The sequence below is a fragment of the Bos grunniens genome, chromosome 23, assembly GCF_055505025.1.
Source record: "Bos grunniens cultivar Pamir isolate PY7600 chromosome 23, Bosgru_T2T1.0, whole genome shotgun sequence".
Lineage (NCBI taxonomy): Eukaryota > Metazoa > Chordata > Mammalia > Artiodactyla > Bovidae > Bos > Bos grunniens.
The window spans coordinates 53,730,466-53,752,530 of NC_141187.1; the positions used below are offsets into that span (position 1 = coordinate 53,730,466).

Sequence of the window (22,065 nt, forward strand, 5' to 3'; positions counted from 1 at the left end):
CTTTGGCATAGTCAATAAAGCAGAAATAGATGTTTTTCTGGAACTGTCTTGCTTTTTCCATGATCCAGCGGATGTTGGCAATTTGATCTCTGTTTCCTCTGCCTTTTCTAAAACCTGTTGAACATCAGGAAGTTCACAGTTCAAGTATTGCTGAAGCCTGGCTTGGAGAATTTTTAGCATGACTTTACTAGCGTGTGAGATGAGTGCAATTGTGCAGTAGTTTGAGCATTCTTTGGCATTGCCTTTCTTTGGGATTGGAATGAAAACTGAGCTTTTCCAGTCCTGTGGCCACTGCTGAGTTTTCCAAATTTGCTGGCATATTGAGTGCAGCACTTTCACAGCATCATCTTTCAGGATTTGAAATAACTCAACTGGAATTCCATCACCTCCACTAGCTTTGTTCGTAGTGATGCTTTCTAAGGCCCACTTGACTTCACATTCCAGGATGTCTGGCTCTAGGTCAGTGATCACACCATCGTGATTATCTTGGTCGTGAAGCTCTTTTTTGTACAGTTCTTCTGTGTATTCTTGCCACCTCTTGTTAATATCTCCTGCTTCTGTTAGGTCCATACCATTTCTGTCCTTTATCGAGCCCATCTTTGCATGAAATGTTCCCTTGGTATCTCTAATTTTCTTGAAGAGATCTCTAGTCTTTCCCATTCTGTTGTTTTCCTCTATTTCTTTGCATGGATCACTGAGGAAGGCTTTCTTTTCTTGCTATTCTTTGGAACTCTGCATTCAAATGGGTATATCTTTCCTTTTCTCCTTTGCTTTTTGCTTCTCTTCTTTTCACAGCTATTTGTAAGACTCCTGCTCTTGTTTTTGTTGACTGTATAGAGCTTCTCCATCTTTGGCTGCAAAGAATATAATCAATCTGATTTCGGTGTTGACTATCTGGTGATGTCCATGTATAGAGTCTTCTCTTGTGTTGTTGGAAGAGAGTGTTTGCTATGACCAGTGCATTTTCTTGGCAAAACTCTATATTAGTCTTTGCCCTGCTTCATTCCATATTCCAAGGCCAAATTTGCCTGTTACTCCTTGTTACTTCTTGACTTCCTACTTTTGCATTCCAGTCCCCTATAATGAAAAGGACATCTTTTTTGGGTGTTAGTTCTAAAAGGTTTTGTAGGTCTTCATAGAACCGTTCAACTTCAGCTTCTTCAGTGTTACTGGTTGGGGCATAGACTTGGATTACTGTGATATTGAATGGTTTGCCTTGGAAACGAGCAGAGATCATTCTGTTGTTTTTGAGATTGCATCCAAGTACTGCATTTTGGACTCTTTTGTTGACCATGATGGCTACTCCATTTCTTCTGAGGGGTTCCTGCCTGCAATAGTAGATATAATGGTCATCTGAGTTAATTTCACCCATTCCAGTCCATTTTAGTTCGCTGATTCCTAGAATGTCGACATTCACTCTTGCCATCTCTTGTTTGACCACTTCGAATTTGCCTTGATTCATGGACCTGACATTCCAGGTTCCTATGCAATATTGCTCTTTACAGCATCAAACCTTGCTTCTATCACCAGTCACATCCACAGCTGGGTATTGTTTTTGCTTTGGCTCCATCCCTTCATTCTTTCTGGAGTTATTTCTCCACTGATCTCCAGTAGCATATTGGACCCCTACTGACCTGGGGAGTTCCTCTTTCAGTATCCTGTCATTTTGCCTTTTCATACATGGGGTTCATGGGGTTCTCAAGGCAAGAATACTGAAGTGGTTTGCCATTCCCTTCTCCAGTGGACCACATTCTGTCAGATCTCTCCACCATGACCCGCCCGTCTTGGGTTGCCGCACAGGCATGGCTTAGTTTCACTGAGTTAGACAAGGCTGTGGTCCTAGTGTGATTAGATTGACTAGTTTTCCTTGAGTATGGTTTCAGTGTGTCTGCCCTCTGATGCCCTCTTGCAACACCTACCATCTTACTTGGGTTTCTCTTACCTTGGGCATGGGGTATCTTCATGGCTGCTCCAGCAAGGCACAGCCACTGCTCCTTACCTTGGACAAGGGGTATCTCCTCACCACGGCCCTTCCTGGCCTTCAACGTGGATGGCTTCTCTAGGCCGTAAATTTTATTTTAAAGCTGTTATAATGAGGATATATATTAGGAAGTTTCTAAAGTTTATTTTTTGGAGATTTAAAAAAACAGTTTCTCTCCTGAATGTTTTTCACATTGTTGATCACGGTGTTGATTTAAAGAGAAAAGGCAAGTCCCGGTGGGCAGTGCTGGTCGTGTTTCCCCCAACCCGAGTCCTGCGTGGCTGTGCCCTCCTTGCTCGCCCTTGCTTCAGTGGCTTTAGAAGAGGCAGTGCTTCCAGACTCTTGTAGTAGGATTTTATTCGCTCTCTTTGAGATTTGTAAGCCATAGAGGATATACAGAAGAAAGTAGATCCAGGAGAGAGGGATCGGGGAACAGTGCCAGGTGTGACTGCAGTGGGGCCTGGTCGTCCTTTCGCTTTTGTCCTTCTTCAGGAGGAGGTATCGAGATGATGTTCAGGGTGCTGTGAATCTGATTCACGGTGCGTCCCGTTAGAATTGCTGCTGTTGCGGGTCAGCAGTGCAAGTTTATTTAAGCCCTTTTCGTACTAGATGCAGCTCAGCAGTGTTTTACACGATTGTGCATTTGTTTCTTAATCTAATTTGAAAAGACAAAATTAGCTTCCAAATTAAAATGGAGACTAGTGATAAGTACACTGGCATTTGAACATCTGATTTACTGTTGAAACAGTGTAGCATTCACTTGCGGCCCTGTCAGTGACACGTCAGCTTCTGGGATGTTCACAGTGTGGGCTGGGAAGGACCCAGGCCGGGCAGCTGGCAGCGGGAAGAGAAATGGGAAGCCAGGTCCCACAGCCCAGAAACAGAAATCGTGGATTCAGAGGCTTAACGGGAGCAAGCAGAGCTTTCTGCTGCAAGTCTGCTCACTAGACCCTGTGCCTTCCTTTCCCAGCCAAGCTGCTTTTCAAAAAATGAGTTTTCATCCTGGTTTTTATGTTTATGATCCCCCGCCTCTGTTTTCCAGACATTAATTCTAAAATGATACCTAAGTTTTGTGTCTGTACTAAGCCAGAGTAACAGATTTAATCCTCCAAATCTGTATGGTGGGAGTGACTTTTAAAAGTTATTTAGACAAAATATTTCTAGTTCTACTTCAGTTGATGTCTTATTTAAAAGATGGAAATTTAGAGCAAGGTCTAAATTTCAGTCCATTTAATTACCTAGTAATTTCCAGGAGTCCAAGGAAACACCGCCTCTCTTTTCAGGGCCCCCAGGCCTTCACAGCACCTCGCTGGACCTCGACGCAGAGGTGCGCGCCTCTGCGCCCAGTCACCTCGGGCAGACGGCGTCGCTGAAGAGGGGCAGCAGCTTCCAGCCTGGTCGGGATGACGGTGCGTGTCTCCCTCCGCTTCTTTCAGATTTGTGTTTGTGTAGCTGCCGTTTTTCTCCTGGAAAATTCCATAATTACTTGTGTTCCTGCTGCTGTTACCGGCCATCATGCTTTCTACTTGTTAAGTAACAGCCCAGAAATTAAACTTAGCAAATCACAGTGTATTTTACATTGCACGTTAAAGAAATGCCATTTGATTTTTTAAGAAACCATTGGGCATAGGTCAGTGTTACTCACGTTTCTGTGGTTGAATTTTTCAAAATATGCCACAGAAAAAATTCTCTGAGAACTTCTTCAGGATGAATGTTGCAACAAAAGTTAATTTCTGTAGGCAGTACAGAAAAATAGTAGACAATTCTTTACCGAATTTTAAAATTTGGTTTGAAAAAGAGTTGCTCATTTAATATTAATCATAAATTGGTAATCGTCTTTCCTGGGGTAAGTAAGGCATCTCAGATTGTAATTGTTACATTTATTCCTGAGGTTGACATTTATCTGTTGTTTGTTTTCATATGTGAGATATAAAACACGTGGTCACAGTACACTCATGTAATGGTTGATGCTGTCAGTCACTGGTGACTTATAACCTCAATAATCAATATAAGGAATGCAAATGAGGTAATAGAAACATGTCTTATTAATTTCAAATACCTCTGAAGGTTATTTCAAAGTATTTCATATTATTCTTTCAAGTATTAGAGTAGAGACTTATTAATAATATGAATGAATGTCCATCGTAAGCACAACTTAAAATCAGATGATTCTTTTGTGCTAAATGAAAGGCTGTCTCTATAACTGTCAGTGTTCCCCCTTCCTACCCTGCTCCCACCAGACACTGGAGTAAATATCGGGAAGAACGGGGCTGCTTGCTTCTGTCCAGTGTGGAGCATGTAGCCCTGTGAGCAGAGGCCACCAGGGTCTGATCCACAGTCAGACTGCTGAGCATCAGAGCACACCTCCTTCCCTGACGAGGGCGGTGCGGTGTCTGTGAACCCTGTGTGCACCTCTCCCTGCTGCTCTGTGCTGCCCTGCTGCTCTGTGCTGCCCTGCCTCCAGCCGACCCTCTAACAGGCTTAACTCAGAAGTGACACTTGAGGCTGACTGAATTATATCTCCATCTCGAGTCAATTCAGTTCAGTTCAGTCACTCAGTCGTGAACAACTCTTTGTGACCCCATGGACTGCAGCGCACCAGGCTTCCCCTTCCATCACCAACTCCTGGAGCTTGCTCAAACTCACGTCCATCAAGTTGGTGATGCCATCCAATCATCTCATTCTCTCTCGTCCTGTTCTCCGGCCTTCAGTCTTTCCCAGCATCAGGCAGGGTCTTTTCCAATGAGTCAGTTCTTCACATCTGACCAAAGTATTGGAGTTTCAGCTTCAGCATTAGTCCTTCCAGTGAATATTCAGGACTGATTTCCTTTAGGATGGACTGGTTGGATCTCCTTGCAGTCCAGGGGACTCTCAAGAGTCTTCTTCAACATCACAGTTCAAAAGCATCAATTCTTCGGTGCTCAGCTTTCTTTATGGTCCAAGTCTCACATCTGTATATGACTACTGGAAAAACCATAGCTTTGACTAGATGGACCTTTTTCAGTGAAGTAATGTCTCTGCTTTTTAATACGCTGTCTAGGTTGGTCATAGCTTTTCTTCCAAGGACCAAGCCTCCTTTTAATTTCATGGCTGCAATCACCATCTGCAGTGATTTTGGATCCCCCCAAAATAAAGTCTCTCACTGTTTCCATTGTTTCCCCATCTATTTGCCATGAAGTGATGGGACCAGATGCCATGATCTTAGTTTGCCATGATCCATGTTGAGTAGTTCAGATTTATCCTGCCTGGGTTTTGTCAAGCTTCTTGCATCTACTTTATCACATTCTGAAAGTTTCATCAAATTTGGGAGATTCTGGGCAATCACTTTGTCAGACTTTCTGCTTCCTTTTCTGGACCCCAGTGGCATGTCTGTTGAGCCAGTGGGTTATCCATAGACTGCAGAGGTCTCATCCTCACCCGTCTTTCCACTCTGCTTCATTATAGAGTTGATTACTCTGCCTTCAGCTTCTCTGATGTTTTATCTTCAGTGGCTAACCTAAACATTTCACATTGTTTTTTCATCTCTAGAAGTTCCATTTAGTTCTTTTGAATTTCTTCCCTTTCTTTCCTCGTCATTTTCGTGTTTTCCTTTACTTGAACATTGTCCTTATGGGTTAATTCCATCTCTGTCATTTACTCTTAACTAGTTTTCTCCCAGTTTTCTCGTTCTGATTCTCTTTCCCCTGCCTTTCATCCTGGCTAGTCATGTTTTTGTTTCTCAGACACTGGGAATGTTCAGAGTTAAGTGTCTGGGTTTTGTTGTCTCCCTTTAAAGAGTGTGAGACTTTATCAGTTACTTGCAAATAAGTGTGTTTCTTGCAAGGCTTGTGGTTAATTTGCTGGAGCAGTAGCCTTCCTTCTGGAGCCCCTGCTGAAAGGACTGGGCTGGTCAGGAGGACTGCTCCCTTCCTGCCTGTGGGGCTGCTGGGCCCCTGCCCTCCCCACTGCCCAGCTGTGAGGCTCCCTGGGCTCCTGGACCCCTGCCCTCCCCACTGCCCAGCTGTGAGGCTCCCTGGGCTCCTGGACCCCTGCCCTAACCACTGCCCAGCTGTGAGGCTCCCTGGGCCCCTGCCCTCCCCGCTGCCCTGCTGTGAGGCTCCCTGGGCCCCTGCCCTCCCCACTGCCCGGCTGTGAGGCTCCCTGGGCTCCTGACTGCACCACTGCCCTGCTGTGAAGTTAGTTGTGGGTTCAGCAGTTGTTCAAAGAGATTTTCACTCTTGATTCAAAAGTATATTAATACTGTTACCTTCTTTTCCCCTTTAGCGTGGAGATGCAAAACTCCCCATCGGGTGGCATTTGTTGAAAAATTGACCAAGCTTGTTTTAAGTCAGCTGCCCAACTTCTGGAAACTCTGGATTTCATATGTTAATGGAAGCCTTTTCAGCGAGGTATGTGTACAGATTTGACTATAGATGTAGCTCAGTCATTGTGAGTTTCTAGTTTTAATCATTTTAGATTTTGAAGTGACTTTTTTAAAACCTCAGAAGCCCAGAGCCTCTATTGTCAGATATTTTAAGATTAGTTGAAAATTCTATTCAGCCCTAACACTAATAGCTGTGTGGTCTTGATCAAGTGCCCTCCCTGTTCTGGCCTCAGGCCCTCGACTGTAGAGAGAGAGTAGTGAGTGTCTCCCAGGAGGTGAGTGAGGGTTTGGGGAGGCGGCCACCCAGAGAACAAGACTCTGGGGTGAGGACAGTGCCAGTCAGGCCGTGTTGTGGGTGAGACTGTTGTGCAGTTAACAGGAAGCAAATGACAAAACAAGGAGAAAATGCTCGCATCTTGCACCGGGTCTGAAGTGAGAAGGAATTTCCCGGTTGGACAGAACATAAAGATCCTGTTTTCTGGCCCCTGTGTGATCCACCTGAGAAGTTGCTTAAGCCTTTACATTCTCAGAAGCTGCACATGTGCTCAGTGTCCTGATCATAGTTGGTAGCACAGAAGTTAGGGACGTAAAGAAGCGGCTCTGCTGTCCCCCTTCCTGTCCACCTGTGACCGACCCCCCGGTCCCAGGGTGTAGACTGAGCCTTTTGTTAGTGGTTATAAAAAAGCTCTGTTGAAAGTTAATTGTGCAGAGGTCAGTCTCCCATACAGCATGTACAGAGTTTGGCCTTCACAAATGCAGACCTGCTTGTTGCTGCCCAAGGAGGAGCATGCTTTCAGATGTCCTGAAGCAGGTTTTGTCAGCGCTCCACTGCACATGGGCCCCACCAGCCCATGTCTTCATTCATCATGGCTGTGAGGGTAGCAGCCTCTGTGGGAGGCAGCGCCCCCACTGCCATGTCGTACCCTCACCCTCTTACCTGCCCCACCAGAGCAGGTCCCTCTTGAGACTGGAAAGAGGAGGTGCCTCCACATCAGTGCCTGGACAGGTGTGTTCATAGCTTCTTTTGCAGAGTGTCAGCGTTTGAACACCCAGTGTGTGTCGCTGACTAGCTGTGATGTGGCAGCTAACGGTATGTGAAATGCTTATGACAGTATCTGGCAGATATATAAGATGTTGCTCTTACTATTTGGAGAAAGTATTCTTTCCAGTATTTGAAGTGTCGTTGGCCTGGCACACAGTAGGTGTCTCATAGCTGTAAGAAGTGAGGCAGTGGTGTTGACCAGAGATGTGCAGGGCGACACTGAGGGCTCACATACCTAAGGGAGCGGTGCCCTGGAAACTGGCTGAAACTCATTGTTTTTTTCCAGCAGAGTGTTTTTCCTTCCAGTTGTATCAGTTTCTGGAGGTGCTCTCCCCCTCTGCATGGACAGTAGTTATCTCATCTTGAGTCTTTTTAGAGTTTTTGATCTGGAATAATGTAGTGAAAAGGGACTATATTTTCCTGCCTTATAAGTTATACCTAGTTGTGGTAAATGTCTAGATGAAGTATTTAATTGCAGATGAAAAATAAATGAGCTCAGGAATAATATTAGCCCTGAAAAAAAGAAATCACTTGTAATTAGTTGTATGAGTGGATTTGCCTCTGGAGTTTCTACCTATTAATAGTCATAAACTTCTCTTAAAAGTTTATAGTAATATTAGTTAAGTGTAATTTACTCCACAGATTTGGGTGTGTTTTTAAATTAAGTTACCCTCTACTGGAAAGCTAGTAAGACCCCAGAGGACAGTGGGAGGAATGGAGGAGTTAGGAGAGGGAACTGTCACGTCATGAGTGGAAACCAGAGACTTAAATTAACGTTGGGAAGAATTCCAGGGTTTTTGGTATTTAATTTCATACAAGAAAGCTCTGAAATATTTAGTCGCAACTTACTTGAATTTCTTTTCTTGTTGTAAAACTGTTTTTGTTTTATTTAGAGTTCATCCGTTAAAAGATTTAGATGGAGTTTCCAACAGTTTAACAAATAGTTCTTCAGACTAGTCACGGCCATGAGAAGTAACATACGTGAATCAAAACAGTGCAGTCTGACCGTTGGTCTCACCACAAAGGAGTTTTGGTCTGTGTGTGCAGGAAAGAGTTAAGGGTTTTAGCTAGTGAAATGGTTAGTAGTAGGGTAAGATCTCACCTTTAGATACATTTTAAATGTAGTGTATTTTCAGGTGAAAACTTTTAAAGTATCCAGATTTTTAAATATTAGGAATCAGCATTTTAAAAAATTATGTAACTCATAGTAAGTATGTAAATTAAAATGTTCTTCCTGTTTCAAAATTTTCTTTTTAAAAGCAGGGCAAACTGCACATAATTCAGCATGTTGGAGATATTCAACTCTTTATCAAATAAAAACAATAAGTAACAAATTTTTTTAACAATTGGAAGAGGAAGGCCTTATAACTGGTTCCCCCACCCACTCACTCCACCTGCTCACTTCTTTACGTGATTGGAGACGCCCTCGGAGTCTAAATGGTTATTCTGTCCAGTCGGCGTCTTCATGCATGCACTAGCACCTGTTTGGTGGGCAAAACTATTGTGGAAAAGTTTAGCCTTAATTTTAGTATGATGTTTTTAACAGTTGATTTTTACTCTTTCCGTTGATTCAGAGCTATTTCACAGGACAAAGGACTTTGAAGTAATCTTCCCATTGGACAAGCATTTAGTGCTATGGCAGATATAAGAAAAACGCCATCTGGCAGTCAGGATACTTAGTTTTATATGGGCACAACCCTTCACGGAGACAAATTACGCCTTCTTTCAGAGTCCCTCGCCACCGCCACAGCGTGGTCAGGGCTCAGAAAAACAGCTGCTAGGATGTTGGCTCTGTTTTCAGCAGCATATATAGAGAGAGAATGGATTTGTTCCAAGGAACTGTCTCCCAGGACTGTGGAGTTAATAGCCCCGAGGTCCGCAGTTGGCGTGCTGGAGACCCTGTGGTTCCCAGCTGCAGGCCAGCAGGCTCCAGACCCAGAAAGCCACTCTTTCGCTGTTCTGCTCAGGCCTTCTGCAGACACCAAGAAGGCAATCTGAAATTCAGGTTTGGAAAGCAGATCTTTCTGCGAGGAAAGATTTGGGCTGGAAATGTGAATTTGGAGCTGTGATCTTGTGACTTATAATGAGAAGTATGTACTTGATCTTCACTTCTGATATTGTGACTTCCTAAGTCACAGTGCAGGCATGTTAGTGAGTGTCTCATCTCCCCGCTGAGGCCAGGCTCGTTGTCCAGAGGACCAGCCGTGGGTTTAGAGGGTAGGAACTTTCAGTGCCACCCCAGAGAGAAGGGCTGGAGGCTGCGTTCAGTCGCCAGGGGTCTCGTCAGGTGCGTCTGCATGATGAAGCCTCAGTAGGAGCCCCGGGGACGGGGACACCTCGCCCTGGGCCTCTTGTCCTTCCAGATGGTCACTCCACCATGAGCTCCTCTGGTCACATCTCACCACAGCTCTGCATCACTTCAGTTGCTTCTCAAGTGTCTTAAAAATAAAGGGAGAAAAGCATCAGTTTCTGTAAATCCTGGTGTACAAAGAATTTTGAGTGTTGTTGGCCAAGAGACTTAGGAATTCGCTTGTTGAATTATTATCGTGATTTTTCATTCTTTCAAAAAAGCATCACTACAAAGAAAAAAACATTAAAAGTTGCACAAGAAGTGTGAGTTACTGCCAGAGAGGGGTGTGTGTCTGTGTGTGCCTGCCTTGTCCGTCAGGGTGTCTGACTCTTGGTGAAAACACCAGCATCCTTATCCTTGTCTTCCTCCTTCAGGTCAAAAGTGTTGATCATGTAGATGACTCTCCACAGTTTCTCTAGCTTATACCTAAAAAAATGACATTCCCTGAAGTATTTTAAAATTACCTTGGTGTCAGTATCACAGTCATTTATAATGCAGTTATTCCTAACTTAAAGTTCTCCACCTAAATACACCAGTGTTTTACCTTTTAAGGTTATGGTGGTGAGTTTTTTTATGTCATTTCATGATGACTTGTTCCTTCGGAAAGTGTCCTAAGTTTGTCCTGCTAGGACATTCTATAGAATAATATTTGGTTGTAAGAAAATTTGATAATAAAAAGTTAACTGAAATCCAGTTGAACAGATTTCTCTTTTAATCAGTGTAAAGTGGTCTTCTACACATTGCTCTAAGGAGAAAGAGAAATCAGAGGAAAACATGACTCTGCAGTCAGTTCTAGAATACATTCCCTCCAAACTGGACTAAAATCCCTGGAAGAAGAGTGCTGATGCGTAATTTTTAAAAAATAAAATACCACCATTCACTCTTAACTCTTACAGTCTCGAATACTGTTGGGGGGAGTGTGGGGACAGGGTTTCCCAAGTGGTGCATTCGTAAAGAACCCGCCTGCCAATGCAGGAGATACCAGAGACGCAAGTTCAACCCCTGGGTCAGGAAGATCCCCTGGAGGAGGGCATGGCAACCCACTCCAATGTTCTTGCCTGGAGGATCCCATGGACAGAGGAGCCTGGTGGGCTACAGTCCATGGGGTCACAAAGAGTCGGACACGACTGAGCACACACACACACTGAGGGAGGCGGGTGGTGGACCCCCCCAGAGCTGCTCCCGCTCTCGTCTCTACACCCACTCCCGGGAAGTGGTGCTGGAGCAGCATTGTGGGCTGCATGCCTGTAGGTTTAACCGTAGAAAGTTGTAGACGAGAACGGCATGTGACATTCACCTACAGAAAGGATAGCTTCAGCTTCATACTTAGGTTTATTTATGGGAATTGTACTTAAAGCTTTTAGAAGATAAATAGCTTCTTGTTGGAATAATGAGGGTTTTCTAATTAGTCATCCCTTAATCAGAGACTTAGACTACTACTTATACGTTCCTTTTAATCACGTTATAACCATATTTCATGCTCTCTTTACATACAACAGCTAAGCATGTCTTATTTTTATGAATTATTTCTAGAGACAACTAATAGGTTTTTTGTTTTTTTATTTTCATTTTTCAGACTGCTGAGAAGTCAGGCCACATTGAGAGATCAAAGAATGTAAGGCAAAGACAAAATGATTTTAAGGTAAGTTAAGGATAAGTATGTAGACTCTTTCTTGGGGTAGGGCGTTCTCAAACAAAGTGACTGGAAGGCCTGATATACATTCAAGACATTCGTCTTGTGCAGGCTGACTCCCCCACTTGATTCAGTCAAGTTTGATGCTTTTTAATGCAGTTCTGCTTGTTCGTTAACATGTAGAAAATGATCCAGGAAGTCATGCAGTGTCTGGTGAAGCTGGTCCGTGGGGCCCTACTCCCACTCGGCGCGGCAGAGGGCGGCGGGCGACAGCTCGGAGGCTGGGAAGGGAAGGCTGAGCTCTCTGGACCGTGGCTGGCTCACGTCATCCAGACCCTCAGGTAAACGTGGGTGCATTCTCCAGAGAAGGGGCAAACATTTTTGTCTTTTTAGGGGAAAAAAAGACACACTCAGCAAAGAGTTTTGCTCTGTCTTTTGTGTCCGCTGTTTGCTGTGTGTCATCTAATAACTCAGCTCCTAAGCCTTCCTGATGCTTGGGTCTGATGAGAGTGTCACCTCTGTCACTGTTTAACCAGTGTTACTGTGGCGTTACAATCCCTGTCATGGATTGTACAATCCTGTTTTCAGCATACAGTGGTAGCCTGTCAGTGCCGCCGTGGAGCGTGGTGGGACGCCAGAACGATGCTAGGGTCCACTCCAGGCCCCTGTGCTCACCTTCGTCTCACTGTGTTTGTTCCACAGGCTGACGTATGAGTCGCTGGCCGCCCTTGAGATCCCTAACGACTTGCTGCAGACCATCCAGGACCTCGTCCTGGATCTCCGCGTGCGCTGTGTGCTGGTCACACTGCAACACACAGCCGAAGGTCTGCGGAGAACCTGATGACGTTGGTTCAACAACATTATCCACACACGCCTCTCTGTCCAGTGTCCAAATCCTCAAAAACAAGAAAGATGCTCTTATAGAAATCTGAATATTTCAGATTATCTGTCGCTGTTCAGTGTAGTTTTTGTTTTTTTTTTCTTTCAAATCCTGTTTACTTTGAGATGCCGGGCCATGCAGAAATTAAATGGATACTCTTGAAAAACACTTAAGGATATAAGACCATCCTTATGGAAAATGTCAAATGGAAAAAGTAGACTATAAAATGTGTATAAAGTATGAACTTAATTTGGAAAATATACATGTATATTTAAAATTTTTGATTTAGAAACATCAGCATTAAGTCAGAAGAAAGACTTAAGTTTCTCTTAGCAGCAGAAGCTACACGCGATGCTCATTTTCTTAATACTTTTAGAGTTTTCAGGGTTTTTGCATATAGTCATAGACAAGAAAGATTATCTTTACGGAGCAGCCTTTTGGGTGTGACGTGTTTCAGAAACAGTTGAGAATGTTGTTAGGAACGGCGCAGGCCGCTAGTGTCTTCCTTGGGACTTTGTCGTAGGCCGGCCATGTCTGCGTAAAACTGGCTCCTGCCCCTGGTGAGGAGCTGCGCCCTTAAGTGTGCCCAGATCTGTTCCTCCTGCCATGGGCATCGTGCTGTTGTTGTAGGGAGTCTGCAGGACAGGGAGTCCACACTGGTTATTAGAAAATTGTGTCATAGGCTGGCTGGTCTGCCCCTGGCGCAGCTGACAGGCCGAGCCCAGGTCTGTTCCTCCCGCCGTGGGCATCGCGCTTTTGTTGTTGGGAACGTGCAGGACAGAAAGAGTCCACACTGGTTATTAGAAATCTCGGGGGAAATGCCTTGTGTCTTATACTGTACCTGTTGAATATTATCAGGAGTGCTGAGTAAGTGTGAAGTTGTCAGTGAACCTGGCCTGACATTCTTCATATTGGGCTGCATAGTAGACAGTATTATTTACATTAATGTTTTATTAGAAAAATCCACTGAGTAACACACATTTAAATCCTTGAGTCATCCAGAGTTAGGTGTGTGTTAGTCATTCAGTCGTGTCCGATTCTTCGTGACCCCATGGGCTGTAGCCCACCAGGCTCCTCTGACTATGGAATTTTCCAGGCATGAACGCTAGAGTAGGTAGCCATTTCCTTCTCCAGGGGATCCTTCCCAACTCAGGGATTGAACCCAGTTCTCCTGCATTGGCAGAGGAAGTCTTTACTGTCTGAGCCAAGGAAGCCTATCCCTGTTTTCACTAATTTTTTGCGAACTTATATAAAAAAATTAAAAACCATAACCTTTATGGATTTTTATGTCTCTGAAGTTGAGTGAAATAACCATAGTAAGATGTGCTTGTGTACTTGTGTTCACTGCAGACATAAAGAGATTGGCTGAAAAGGAAGATTGGGTTGTCGACAGCGAAGGCCTGACGTCTCTAGTAAGTTTAAATTCCTCTAGACATTAGTGTCTGTTACATTCAGAATAAGTGATTTATTATGATGATAATGAGTGAGTGCACTGCTGCAACCCTAAAAATTTTCTGGAAATGGAAAAGCAAACTTCTTAAAGTTTTCCTTCTCATAGTCATTTTTGGTTAACACTAACCACATATGCTTAAAAATTAGTAAAACAGTGGACCACCTTTAGAGTGATCATTCTTCATCCTGTAACTCCTGTTTGTTTGTGTTAACATTTTTTAATGTAATTCTAAGCTTCCCAACAACTTGAATTTTTCAGAACAGCAGGATAGAAAAAAACAAAATGTTGTTGCTATACCCTAAGGCAAAACAGAGGACAATGAGAATCTCTCCAGACACACACAGAGTCGGGGGGGCCGTTAGAACATAGTCTCCACTCTAGCACTGTCATCTTTTCAGAGGGGACTTGGAGGTTTTTCAGAGTCCCCTTGAAATGAAGGTTAGGGTTCGTGAGTTGTGTGTCTTCAAGTCTGTCTCATGGATCCCACAACAGCCCTATAGGTGGGTTTTCAGTTCAGTTCAGTCGCTCAGTTGTGTCCCACTCTTTGTGACCCCATGAATTGCAGCACGCCAGGCCTCCCTGTCCATCATCGACTCCCGGAGTTCACTCCAACTCATGTCCATCATGTCGGTGATGCCATCCAGCCAGCTCATCTCTGTCATCCCCTTCTCCTCCTGCCCCCAGTCCCTCCCAGCATCAGGGTCTTTTCCAATGAGCCAACTCTTCGCGTGAGGTGGCCAAAGTATTGGAGTTTCAGCTTTAGCATCAGTCCTTCCAATGAACACCCAGGACTGATCTGCTTTAGGATGGACTGGTTGGATCTCCTTGCAGTCCAAGGGACTCTCAAGAGTCTTCTCCAACACCACGGTTCAAAAGCATCAATTCTTTGGTGGTCAGCTTTCTTCACAGTCCAACTCTCTCATCCATATATGACCACTGGAAAAACCTTAGCCTAGACTAGACGGACCTTTGTTGGCAAAGTAATGTCTCTGCTTTTGCTTTTGAATATGCTATCTAGGTTGGTCATAACTTTCCTTCCAAGGAGTAAGTGTCTTTTAATTTCATGGCTGCAGTCACCATCTGCAGTGAATTTTGGAGCCCCAAAAAATAAAGTCTGACACTGTTTCCATTGTTTCCCCATCTACTTCCCATGAAGTGATGGGACCAGATGCCATGATCTTAGTTTTCTGAATGTTGAGCTTTAAGCCAACTTTTTCACTCTCCTCTTTCACTTTCATCAAGAGGCTCTTTAGCTCCTCTTCACTTTCTGCCACAAGGATGGTGTTATCTGCATATCTGCAGTTGTTGATATTTCTCCCAGCAGTCTTGATTCCAGCTTGTGCTTCTTCCAGCCCAGCGTTTCTCAGGTGGGTTTTAGGCAAGGTTAAACATGCAGTGGCTTAAACAAGGGGGCATGTCCTTTTTCTCTCGCACTGAAGAGGTTGGGACTGGTGTGGCAGCTGCAGCATGCAGTGCAGGCAGGGTCCAGGGCTCCTCTGACCTCTGCTTTGTGATCCTTAGTGTGGCTTCTTTCTCAGGATACCTCATGGTCACAGGATGGCAACTGCAATTCCAGCCATCACATTAGGCCTTATTCCTGTCCACAGGGAAGTCCAGCGTTTTCCCAGGAGCCACAACTGACAGCTCTGTTTACATCTAATTGGCCGGAATTTATCCACATGCCCACCACTATCTGCAACAGATGTTGGGGAAAAAATCCAGTTTTTCAGCCGAGCACACTGCTTGTCCAGTCGCTTGTCTTGCCTCAGGGGACAGGGGCACTAGAATAAAGTGGTCTGCCTCGCCCGCACTCACAGGGTGGTGGGCTGCACTTGTTGAGGGGCAGCCGTCCCCTGTAACGCTTCTTCACGCCCTTGAATTTTTGTGTGTGCTTGTCCACAGTCTTTCTCTGACAGTTGAGGAATTTTTGACAAGCTGAAATTCTTTCCTTCTTTTCAAAATTCTCTTTTAAGTTAATACAAAGATATGCAAGTGTGTGTGTGGAATACCACACGCTTCTGAATTTTTGTAAATTAAATCAGGCTGAAATTAGGAAATTTATTTTTAATAACTCTGTTACAATTATATTTTAAAGGATTTAAAAAAATTTTTGTTTTATTTGGTTTATTTTTCATATATTTGTGTTTAAATACAAACTCTCCTATAACTAAATATTTAGAAGGAGGAGGTATGGAACCACCGTGTACCGTTCAAACTGCATGCAGCCACTTGGCACATAGCTTCAGACTCCGCAACTCAAAAGAAAAATAACTCAACTTTTTATGTTGCCTACATGTTGAAATAATACTTTGATATATTGCATGTTATAAATTAAAATTTCTTTCACTTTCCATATTGTGGTTCCTGGAAGCTAAAATATTTCACCCACAGCGTGTGTCTGGCTGGCCGCTGTGCTTGTGTCGGGCATGGTGAGGAGGCGGCGCTGCATGGCTTCAGCATCTGACCTGGCTCTCCTTGCTGTCTCAGTATGGTGCATCTTCCGAAGCTACTTAACCTCTCTGCCTCTAGTTAAAGAAGCAGCAGAACGTTTGTTCACTGTATTGTTGGTTAGAATTAAACAAGATGCTATAGAAAAAAGCTGTAACCCACAAAGCTTTACACATATACAGAGGATTTTAATTTAATTTATTACCACTGTAATAAAAGTACCCTGCATTTACATGAAGCCTTACTGTTGTCAAAGCTCCTCCTATACTCCTGTCCTTCCTAGTTATCACAGCGAGCCTGGTTGGCAGGCCACAGACACATCACTGGACCAGCCCCTCTGAATACCTGCCTGGAATGACACAAGCCAGGGCAGAGCAGATAGTGCCGGCCTGACCCTGGGTCCTGGTTCCGGTTTCAGATCATCTTGTACAAAGAAAAAGATGTATGTTCATTTTGAGAAAACACAGCATCTGCTTTCAGGGATTTATGTTCATTTAAAAAGAGAAAAGTCTGACAGAAATCAAACAAGTTAGTCATAAAATAGGTATTGGCCTCAGGCCCTTCTGCCGGTCAGTGTCCCTCGTACACACGTGTAGTGAGTGTGGTGGGTGCACATCTGGGTCCACAGTGTGTGCAGAGTTGGCCACGTCTGAGGTTGTTTGTAGACAACGAATCCCCTGGAAGGTCCTCTGAGATGGTGACTGTAGAGACTTGTTTCTAGTCGAGTTAAACTATAATGTGGTAAGAAACTGTAACCGTAAAATCGCTGATTTCATGTCTCATGACACACAAGCCAGAGATCTAAACCACTCATGGTGATTTGGCGCCAGCCAGCATGTCTCATGACCGTTGTTGAAGAAGCGTGCTCACCCCATCAGCCTGCCGGAGCTGGGCGGCTATCAGCCCAGGGCCCAGACTTCCCGGGACAAAAGATGAAACCAGGCTCGGGGCCACATACAGGGTCCAGTCCTGAGTGTTGACCTGTAGTACATCTGGAGTTCTCAGGTTTGAACAGAGAGTCAGTTGTTTCAAAGGCTGTTACACACAGGACTTTGTTGTCTTAGCATTTTGTAGTACTGATCCCATTTTTTGACATGAGGCTGTTTTGCTTTCCCTGTGAGTCCTTATCGAGTTAAGAAAATGCACACAAGCTTTGCCCCATGCCTGTGCCTGAAACACTTGCTGGAGAGCATCCTGTTTTCTACAAGTGCTGAAAATGTTTTCTGCCTTCTTTCAGTTTGGATAATTCTGAGAATTTTCTTCTTTCAGAATAACTGGAATGATACCATGACAACTTACAATGTGCTAACTCGGGTGATTCCCTGAGACAATGCAGAGGCGGTGCCTTTTCTTTCTTTTCAGAAAAAAAGAAGTAGCAGCCGTGTAGACTCACCTGATCCCGTGCCTTCTGGCCCTGAGGCTCTCTGCTCACTTTCTGACCCTAACCCTGACCCTAGTGCAGGAAAGCAGCATTGAACTGCCCGCCGTTGAAATTTGGGGTTGAGCTCCCAGTGTTATTGTGGTAACATCTTAGATCTTCCTGCCTTCTGGGGCAGGTAGGCGGGTTCATCAAGGCTGATCTAAGAGGCTTTTCACTCTTTAAATACTTGGTGTGGGTGGCATTCCATTCTGTATCCACCCCCAACCTTCTGTTTTCACTTGGACTTTGGCATGTTCTCTCTGGTGCCCTCTGGTGGCTCCAAAGTGCAGTATTAAAATGACATCAAGTTGAGGTACCCTTAGCTTTTCTTAGGCTTGGATTCCTTCTTGTGAGAGAGCATGAACTTGTGTTTCTTTGGTTTGTATACGATGTCTCCTTTTTCTGTTCAGTTTCCCCCCACGTTGTTAATAACCCAAGCATGTGTGGAGGAGAGTTCTGCCTGCAGGTGCTGCATGGGGCTGTCCACACAGGCTCTGCTGCCTCCCATGGCCCACCCCCCCCCCCCCCGCCTCTGTCCATGCCCCTGTCCCTCAGGCCTCGCTGTCCCAGGGGCTTCTCCTGCCGCCACAGATCCCTTCATTTATCTTCCTCTGAGGGCCCCGTCCTTCTCTCCATTGCATCTACTGTTTTATTTCTGTGCCTTTTTTTTGTAAAAAGTGACAGTTTTGATTCCACTCCAGAATGTACAAGTAACAGGAATGCGTGCTGCTGTCCCCTGAAGTGGACTCGCACAGAGGGAACCCGTAGGAGCAGCTGGGGCTTGTTCAGACTCATCTCAAAGGAGATATTTTCAAGTTTTATTTTCTGACTTGATGGACACAGAAGGTGACTGTAGAGACGGTACTGAATGGCAGGTGCCAGCCCTCCTCCTGTCATGGTTGCCGGCGCCTCATGTTGATGGGTCCAGAGATGAGCAAGGCCTGGGGCTCACGCTTCTCCCAGAATGTGTCACGGCTGTGCTTCATTCTGGCCCCTGCCCTCTTCCAGAAGAGAAGGTTGGAGAAGAGTTCTTGCTTTACCTGACTTGTGTTCTAGTTGAGTTAGACGTCCTCTCCACTGCTGGGAGTCACTGTCTGTCAACACCTGGTGCAGACTGCGCTGGCCCAGGTGGCCGGGACACCGCATGTGGCCCTGTCCTCTCTGCGCACCTGGAAGCTGGGTGTCGGGGCCACGTGCCCAGGCCTGTCTGCTCTGTCTCCGCAGCCCTGCCGGTTTGAGCGCTGCGTGGTGCTGTCCCTGCAGTCGTTGCGTGGTGTCCTGGAGTGCAAGCCCGGAGAGGCCAGCGTGAGTGTCGGGGGGCAGCTCCTGGGCAGGGGGCGCCCAGGATACGGGTTTGGGTCATTGCGGCACCAGAACTGCCGCCCTGTCACTCGGCTTGAGGCCGGCTCTCTGTCTGCGTCCCCTTTCAGAATCGGGTTACCCACCCTGGATGCCCTTGTCCATATGTTCACTGTTTACATCAAGCTCCATGAACAAAAGGTTTTTTTAGCTAAGTACAAAAATTCTCATTCCTCCTTACAGGTCTTCCAGCACCCTAAAACCCAGGAGGAGGTTTGCCAACTGAGCATCAATATCATGCAGGTACTTTGTAGAAGCAGTGGAGACTTGAGACAGTGCAGACCGTTGGTCTCCCTCCTGTTTATAATCAGTGTAGAGCAGATGCTGACAATTGTATGTGTCCTTTTGCATTTTGTGTGAGTCCATAATAGTTTATGGTAGGTAAGTTCAAGGCAAGAATAGTTGCAGCTTGCTTAGCAGTACCTCCCCCAGTAACTCATTGTTATTATGCTGCCTGTTCTGTGTTCTCGTGGGACTTTGTACATGTATATTTGTATATGTATGTGTATATGTCTGTGTATATATATATATGTTTCTGCTGGAGCACAGATTAAATGACAGTGATGTACATTTTATCTAGAGCCCCAAGTTCCTTGGGGCCAGTGCTTTGTGGGCACATATACACAGTTGAACACATGAGTGAGAGGAAGGAAATAAAATATATTCAAGAACTTAACAGTGGGATCAAAACATAGGTGCTGTAAGTTTTTTTTAATCACTTAGCATTATATATGGGGACATGTACTCCCAGTGCTTATGTTCTTAAATGTGCATGTGTAGATACGCCCTGTATATGGGGTGCAGTTTATCCCTAACAAGGCATATATACATATATACCACTCGCAAGGTATACACTGTATTTCTGGTTATTTATGGAAAATTATCTTTGCTGTCCAGACAGATGAGCATCTGAGGGTTCCTGTCACTGAAATGTCGCATTTTTGACTTAGGTTTTTATATACTGTCTGGAACAGTTGAGCAGCAAGCCTGATGCCGATGTAGACGCTGCACAGTAAGTAGAGCTGCGACCAGCCTCGCTGGAGTCCGTGCGGACTGAAAGCACAGCCTCCCGTTCCGTGCCTGGTCTTGTGTCCCGAGACTCACAATACGAGAGCGCGTGCTCGTGTGAATCCCATGTTTCTGTATTTGGCCTCTATTCTTTCCACAGTTTCTTCATCTTCTGAACTTGTCTCAGCTTTACTAGAGGCACTTTGAGCAAACTGAGTACGTGGTTAGCTCCCTAACTGTCCAGAGGAGCAGGGTTTGTAATAATAGAGGGAAAATGCACAGCTCCTCGTCGTTGGCAGCCATGTGGTTCTGTGTTGGGCGTAGTCCCAGCTGCTGTTAGAGGCCCGCAGTGTGGGTGGGGTGATGTCCCGGCCGGCTTAGTTACCTGAGCCCAGAGCGCACACCTAAGTCCTGACATTTCCAGATCCGAGAGATCGTTCTGTCATCGTACTGCTCCCTGGGGTTGTTGAAACTTCGTCTTTCTGAATATTTGGCACATGGGACTTACTGTACCTGAGGTTTCTGCTTGCACACAAATAATACTGAAATAAATGCCTCTTAATTAAAGCTGTAATCTAACTGACAGCTGGAGATTTTCTCATATTTGTCTGGTTTTTGCCTCTCACTGTATAAGACATTTATTCCTCTGAAGCCTAATAAATATCCAGTTCTGGTTTGTCTTTGATTTTTTATGTTTAGCACATTCATTTACCAGGAATTTATATTGTTAGCAGTTTCCTGATATTTTTGATTAAATAAGTCTTGTTTTGTTACGATTTCTGTTCCACACGTCATTGAATTGTAGTAGTGAAGGTATTTCTGAACTTTTTCTGCTCTATTTACTCAGATGTTTCCTATCGGTTTATATTGTTTTAATTATCATTATTTTAACTTCTTTCAGATTGCTATCCTTTTATTGCTTTTTCTATTTTAAAATATTGATATCTTTTTCATCTTCCATATGAATTCTAAAATCAGTTGGTCAGATTTAAAGAAAGAGATCCTGCTGAGGTGTTACTTGTCACCTGCCGTGTCTTGTAAATTTACTGGTAGCTCTTTGGTGTCTCCTCCCCTGCATTTCTGTGTATCTGGTCACTTGTGGGTTAGTAACTAATTTCCTAACTCAGCTCTCCTGTTAGTCATTTACTGTGAACATGAGCTTGAACGAATTCCCTTTAGATTGTGATGGGCAAAAACATTTCAATTATGAGAGTCTATACCTAGAAATTAAATTATTGGGAAGACCCCACAAACACATTTTATATGGCCCATGTTAACAGATAGTTCACAGTTTCTACTTCGAGCTGTTAGGTATTAAATATTAAAAAGCAGAAAGTTATATGATTTTTGACCAAAAGATTTTAAAGTCAAATTTACATAGGTTTTATGGAATTTTTTACTGAGGTATAATTGACATTATATTAATGTTTTTAATTTTAGTGCTTTAACTATAACTGTTCTCTTCCTTACTTCTCTATTCAGTCTCTCCGTTGATGTTTCTTCTCCTGATTTGTTTGGAAGTATCCATGAAGACTTCAGTCTGACTTCAGTAAGTGAGATTGTAAAGAGATGATAAATAGAAAGTGAAGCATGTCATTGGACGCTGCACAATGGCTGCGCATAGCTCAACCTGAAAGTCCTTTGTTGCTGCGTTATTGCTGTGGTCTAGTGGGCTGTTGGCCCCCGGGAGAGAAGTCCAGGTACAGATTTGTAGATCAGCAGTGTGAGGCCTGGGATGGGATGAGGGTATGAGGGACAATCCTAGTGGCTGGAGAGGAGACCACATATATAGAAATCCTATTGGGGTTCAGGATTCAAGGGGAGGCCTGAAGAGAGAGCCTGGGAGCTCCAGAGAAGGAAACATCAGAGAGGAAGAAATCCAGATGGAAAAGCAGACTGCTGGAGTGCCTGCGGGTCAGACGGAAGCCAGGGCTCGTGGGGGTGTGTGGACGGCTGTGGGGCACTGCCTACGCTGGGTCAGGGGTGAGTGGAGGCCGTCTGTTGAGTTCAGACGATGCTTCCACTGTGAACATGAAGAGAAGGCTGGAGAAGCACATGCCGAGACAGTGTCCTTCTCTGTGGAGAGGAAGGCTGCCCCTTTCCTGGTCGGTGGGACAGGCCCTGTTGG

At 44.7% G+C, this 22,065-nt stretch overlaps 1 protein-coding gene across 12 annotated transcripts in view; it reads left to right on the top strand.

Moving 5' to 3' along the window:
- EXOC2 (exocyst complex component 2) overlaps nt 1-22,065 on the top strand; it is a 122,999-nt gene that overhangs the window by 60,650 nt on the left and 40,284 nt on the right. For 9 of the 12 annotated variants that reach the window (XR_015152907.1, XR_015152908.1, XM_086370947.1 and 6 more), the window contains 10 exons: nt 3,265-3,390; nt 6,245-6,369; nt 11,313-11,378; nt 11,553-11,710; nt 12,072-12,193; nt 13,600-13,661; nt 18,795-18,875; nt 19,113-19,172; nt 19,880-19,941; nt 21,420-21,486. Coding sequence is in view for 9 of the 12 variants with exons in the window: in XM_086370947.1 (XP_086227073.1) it covers nt 3,265-3,390; nt 6,245-6,369; nt 11,313-11,378; nt 11,553-11,710; nt 12,072-12,193; nt 13,600-13,661; nt 18,795-18,875; nt 19,113-19,172; nt 19,880-19,941; nt 21,420-21,486 (929 nt within the window). In the remaining 3 variants the exon portion in view is untranslated. The remainder of the gene's footprint in view (nt 1-3,264; nt 3,391-6,244; nt 6,370-11,312; nt 11,379-11,552; nt 11,711-12,071; nt 12,194-13,599; nt 13,662-18,794; nt 18,876-19,112; nt 19,173-19,879; nt 19,942-21,419; nt 21,487-22,065) is intronic. The other 3 variants (XR_015152909.1, XM_086370953.1, XM_086370954.1) reach the window with 1 other exon arrangement.